The 6,000-nt window shown below is 42.4% G+C and overlaps 1 protein-coding gene across 1 annotated transcript in view; it reads right to left on the bottom strand.

Moving 5' to 3' along the window:
• Window positions 1–580: 580 nt before the first annotated feature.
• The window catches only part of LOC104512310 (gamma-aminobutyric acid receptor subunit beta-1-like), a gene marked incomplete at both ends in the record, with an annotated part of 30,549 nt that continues 25,129 nt past the window's right edge, over window positions 581–6,000 (bottom strand). The window contains one exon of the mRNA XM_010155232.1: window positions 581–663. Coding sequence (XP_010153534.1) covers window positions 581–663 — 83 coding nt within the window. The remainder of the gene's footprint in view (window positions 664–6,000) is intronic.

Below are 6,000 nucleotides of genomic sequence, written 5' to 3'. Positions count from 1 at the left end.
TTCTCTAAAGGCTAGCATCATAAAATATATAAATCTATATTAATGACAAAAATTTGCAAGTTCATGCCTTGATCCTGTGCTTGTGGAAGACAATGGCAAAACTCATTAACCTTGGTGCTGAAGGATCAAGTTGTTTCCTTTTATAACCTCCAAGAGTTTTGGGAAGAGCAATTGATCAGTCCTGCCACCACCACGTGGGGCAGATGTTAATCTTGATGTTGGAGGCGGGTGCACTGAGTTTCTCTAAAGGCTAGCATCATAAAACATATAAATCTATATTAATTCAGGTTCTGCGGTGATTAGGCACTGAAGAGAGACAGTGCTCGGTTGTCGTCCTCTGATCGAGAAATACTCTTCTCCTTTCCTTGAGAAGAGGTTTTGAAAGACATCTTACAAGCTTGGATCAACCAATATTGTGAATTAAACGTATTTTGGCTTATAGAAACATATTGGGTGTATTCTGTGTACAAACTCACTGGACACACAGTGTTTGAACAACTTGCTCCTGTTTTACCTAACCTGTGAATGTCTTTCAATCTACAGCTGCCGTTTGGCCAACCCTCTCCCTCCAGTAACTTACAACTTTCAATTTCTAGTGTGCAGTTTTGTTCATCCAGAGGATATCTGCGTAGATCCATCATGCAAGCGGCTGTTGTTGTGATCCTGTAAGAGGAGGGTGAAAAAAATAATCAGATTTGAAACCACATTTTACTTGTTTGAGAAGGGAAGGTATGAGATAGTGGCTTTTCTTGTTAAATACAGAATGGGTATGCACATGGATTCCTGGCACACAGGCTTTACATAGCTTGTAAAGCATGATTAAATAATGTATAAAGCACAGTGTATTGGTTACAGTATAAAGTATCAGAGCATATGCTGAATGTCAGAGATTCATAGAATCCATAGATCATGGATTTTGACTGAAAACTACGTGCAAAACCGCACAGTGTTTTGAAGAACGTTTCGTGAAATTTCTGCTCGGACATCTTATTTTTAATGTTATTAATTTAAACACCTTCAGATTGTTTGAAAATCGTTGTCTTTATAACTAGTACTGCTGATAGGGTTTTTTTTTTCCATTTTGTTGTCACCTACTGCTGTTCTAATTTTGTCTGATAGGTAAGTGTAATTTCATCCATGCTGTGGAAATACTGATAGTAGCTGAGATATTTTTATGGTTTCGTAATCAGTTTATCATTAACTAGGATAATTCAACATCACCTCTTAAAAATGGCGTGATGCAATCAAACACTTCTCAAATATGGTACTGTATGGTGGTTACTTAACGAACATAGAGAGTAGCTACGATGTAGGCTGGATCTTCCAGATCCTTGCTCCTTCCAGAGGGCATGTGAGTTGACATTCGGTTCCTGAAGGTATTCTCCATAGCCTAAGCCTTTTTTTGCAAGGCAGTTCCTCTCCTTTTGTTAGACTGTAAATCGTAGAGCATCTAAGCAAATGCTTGCTGATAAGTCCGTGACATTGGATTGGATATCATAGATTGGATATCAGGAAGAAGTTCTTCCCAGAGAGGGTGGTGAGGCACTGGAACAGGTTGCCCAGAGAAGCTGTGGATGCCCCATCCCTGGAAGTGTCCAAGGCCAGGCTGGATGAGGCTTTGAGCAACCTGGTCTAGTGGAAGGTGTCCCTGCCCATGGCAGGGGGGTTGGAACTAGATGGTCTTTAAGGTCCCTTCCAACCCTAACCATTCTATGATTCTATGATTCTATGACTATGTGAGGGTATTGCTCAAATTATAGCTGCTTTTAAAGGTCCCTTTAAGACAGACCCTCATCGTGGTGCTTTCAAGCTCACATATGTGAGTTACCACCTGCATTTGCCTTTTTTCTTTTTTTTTGTAATAGATGGGTTATTAAATGCTTATGAAACTTTTAAAACTGTGAATGGACAAACTTGGCTTGTAATTTCATTGGTGTCTCTCTCCCTGTCTCTCCAACGATTCCTTCCTGAGAAAGGCAGATAACCTCTTTTCTTGATCTGGATTTGGTCCTGTTGTTCCAGTTTCATGTTAATTAATGCCACAGGAACACATCTGGAGATTTTACTTTTGATGTGCTGAAAGTCAAGCACACTTACGTGCTGTATTAGGGTGATAATTCTTGCTGTCACGGAACTCACAGAATTAAAAGAAAAAAAAAGGTCACATGCTCTATTAGTGTGACATGTTTCAAATTGCCCTAAGTCTACAAAATCCATCTGCCTACCTGTGTATAAGGACCATCTAGCAAGTGCTGTTATGAGAACCAATCCATGAAACTACACTAGCATACTGTGGAAGGTACCATGGAAATGGTATATTTGTGCTTTTTCTCGGGCTGCTTTTTGCCACATGAAACTGAATCGCATGTGTCAATAAGTTTTGCATTTGTCACAGAAAAGGTCAAGGGCTTCAGCAGAGGTAGGACCTTGACTAGTTTAGCCATGTACCAAAAATACCTTACTGACAGGCACAGAGAAGACACGTAGAAATCCTTTGTCAGACACCTACTTAATAGTGCTTAAGATTATACATAACAATATACTAACATTAGTCACGGGTAAAGCTTTTTAATGAAGGTTTCATAGGGTAATGTTTTATTCCCAGTTAATAAATCAGCCTTTATGGTAATTTAGCTCACCTCTATCAACCAAATTTCTTTAAGTGTGTACAGAAGTAGAAGTTGACATAGTGTTTCCTAGACCATGTAGTTAACAGTGGCCAGCTCTTTCCTAACGGTCAGGGTATGCGTACTGCTGACTTCTGCAGTGCTGCATATCCTACATATGCTGCATAAGCACAGGAATTCGTTATTCTTTATAACATCAACGCAAATGCATTGTGCAGTAGTAAATAATGCAACTGTTGCGTGCCTGAGATTTAAATATTCCACAGAGTTATTTTATTCCTGACGTTGTAATTATGACAACTGTACTGTCTTCTCACTGTTTGTGCAGTTTGTGGCACACTGCTTGGTGCCATGTGTCTGATCACTACTATAATCCAAGAACAAAAGCGAATCTGTATGTTACTGAGACACTGCACGGCTAATTGCAGGTGGGGTCTGGAAGTAAGCACTTGATTATGCAGAAGAAAGATAATAAACCCTTAGTATCGGTTTCTGGCAGCAGTAAGTGATCCAAATCTGCCTAGCATGTCTATTGGTAACTTCTCATCCTTCATCCCTGTTAAATCACTCCTTGTCTCTGTGTCACAAGGAAAGGTAAAACAGAAGCACTTCATCTATTGTTCTCTGCTTCCCTCAGACCTGTTTTGCATTCCCTATAGGAATGCGTGTAAGACAGTCCCCATACTTTGGGGTCAGTCTCCATACTTTGGGGAAAGTCAAAGGTGGCGGTGGGAAGCAGCTGTCCCCCTCATGACTCTTTTAACCCCTTAGCAGCAATGACAAATGCTCCTGCAGCTCTCCAGTGCAATAGGAAGCAGTTGCTTCCAGGGAAAGGGGGTGTGTCAGGGTTTTTTCTGAAGTTCACATAGCTTAGAGCCACACTGCGTGAGATGGGAAGGACAAATGGAGGCTATTGTCAAGGAGATAGTGGAAGGTGGCCATCAAGAACCTTGGAGCTTGTGGCTTCCAGCAGCAGGAGAAAGGATCATGCTTCACTTGCGGACCCACAGCTTTGGGAACGGTACAGTGCCCTGGGCAGGGGGGATGACGAGCAGTATCTGCCCAAGGATTTGCCAGAGCCAGCTGAGCCTGAATGGCGTGTGAATAGGAAAAGGCAGGTGGTAGGTACTGGAGGGTCCTCCCTCAAGAGGAAAGAGGCACTACAAAATGTGATGCCTCCTAAAGGTGGAGGTGCTTCAACTTTATTGGGAATCTTAGGCTTCCTTGAAATAGCTTCTTGTAATTGCAGTAGGAGTGCTTCAGGATCCAACAACATTCATTACCTGTAGTTCATAAATCTGCCTTTCAAGCATCTTTCTCCCTCATGATGGATCTCAGCTGTGTTCAGTTTTTAATGGCATTGTGCTCTGGATAACCACAAAACTTGTTTAAGGAGATAAATTAAAACCAGATGCAATCATAGCGACTGCCGTCTTGCTTGGAAAAAAAAAAAATTATTATAAATAGTGTAAAATCCAAAACCTGTTACTGACTGCAGTCTCCAAGTGGAGGGAGTAACTGATGGCTTGCAGAAGCACCAGAAGCTTAAAAATGAAGACATTCAAATGCAGAATCCAAAGGTGTAATGACAGGAAGGGGAATGCAGTAGTCTGAAGACAGGGCAAAGCTACAATAAATCTGTGTTCGGGAGGATTAGTCCTGAATATCCCTGGGCAGAAACAGTTTGTGGCAATGGTGGAATATCATGAGGCACTGTAAAAGTTTAAGTGGAGGACTAATCCTCCACTTGAAGCACAGCTATTTATATCTCAGTGTAGGATATGTTTCTTCCAGGCTTTCCATTCTGAAAAAATGTTTTAAGTTCTGGTGTTGGGGCTAATTTATTTTGTTTGTACAGTGTCTTTTACCCTACAATCTTTAGATTCTTTTGAATGCAAATGATAAAAATCATAGAATCATTTAGGTTGCAAAAGACATTTAAGCTCATCAAGTCCAACCATTAACCTAACACTGCCAAGTCCACCACTAAACCATGTCTCCAAGTGCCGAATACACATATCCATTAAATACCTCCAGGGACAGTGACTCCACCACTCCCTGGGCAGGCTGTTCCAGTGCCTGACAACCCTTTCACTGAAGAAATTTTTCCTAATATCCGCTCTAAACCTTCCCTGGCACAACTTGAGGCCATTTCCCCTTGTCCTGTCACTTGGGAGAAGAGACCAGCACCCACCTCACCACAACCTTCTTTCAGGCAGTTGTAGAGAGCAATAAGGTCTCCCCTGAGCCTCCTCTTCTCCAGGCTGAACACCCCCAGTTCCCTCAGCCTCTCCTCACAGGACTTCAGACCCTTCCCCAGCTCCGTTGCCCTTCTCTGGACATGATCCAGCACCTCAGTGTCTTTCCTGTGGTGAGGGGCACAAAACTGAACCCAGGATTTGAGGTGCGTCCTCACCAGTGCCCAGTACTGGTGGAAAATCACTGTCCTAGTCCTGGTGGCCACACTATTGCTGATATAGGCCAGGATGCCATTGTCCTTCTTGGCCACCTGGGCACACTGCTGGCTCATATTCAGCCAGATGCTGACCAACATCCTCAGGCCCTTTTCCACCGAGCAGCTTTCCAGCCGCTCATCCAAAGCCTGTAGTGTTGCAGGGAGTTGTTGTGACCCACGTGCAGGACCTGGCACTGGTCCTTGTTGACCCTCACACAGTTGGCCTCAGCCCATCGATCCAGCCTGTGCAGATCCCTCGGTAGACCCTTCCTACCCTCAGGCAGATCAACACTCCAACCCAACTTGATGTTGTCCTCAAACTTACTGGGGGTGCACTCAATCCCCTCATCCAGGTCACTGATAATGATTTTAAAGAGAACTGCCCCCAGTACTGAGCCCCCGGGGAACACCACTTGCGGCTGGCTACCAGCTGGGTTTAACTCCATTCACCACAAAAATGGGATTATAGAAACAGCTGGGTTTAACTCCATTCACCACATTATTTAGATTATAGAAAGAAGACAAGCAGTTAGGTGGAGAAATATCTTTATGTTACTTAATTTCATTCATGTCACTACTCAGACATTCCGGGATGGAGTGAAGTCTGAATTCCTAACAGGCATGATAAATTACATCTACAAAAAAGCAAAATTAACTGATTTCTTTTTTTAATTGTGACTTGGGGTTCAGGTTATCTGATCCATTTCTTAGCTTTTATCTTGATGTCTGAGTCCTGAATATCATATACTTTACTGTATAATCAAATCATTGTTTTGCCAAAAATAAAATTATATGAAAGAAAATATTGTTGTGCAGAATTTGCAAAACCGAGTTCCTTAAGTAATACTGTGAGAGGTTTCCTTGCAGGGCAGCAGGTCTTGTAGGGTTGAAAGGTAAAGCTTAGTGCTTTGGGTTAAG

Source organism: Eurypyga helias, unplaced genomic scaffold, assembly GCF_000690775.1.
Source record: "Eurypyga helias isolate BGI_N326 unplaced genomic scaffold, ASM69077v1 scaffold9167, whole genome shotgun sequence".
Taxonomy (NCBI): Eukaryota; Metazoa; Chordata; class Aves; order Eurypygiformes; family Eurypygidae; genus Eurypyga; species Eurypyga helias.
This window is presented reverse-complemented; position numbering and strand designations above follow the sequence as displayed.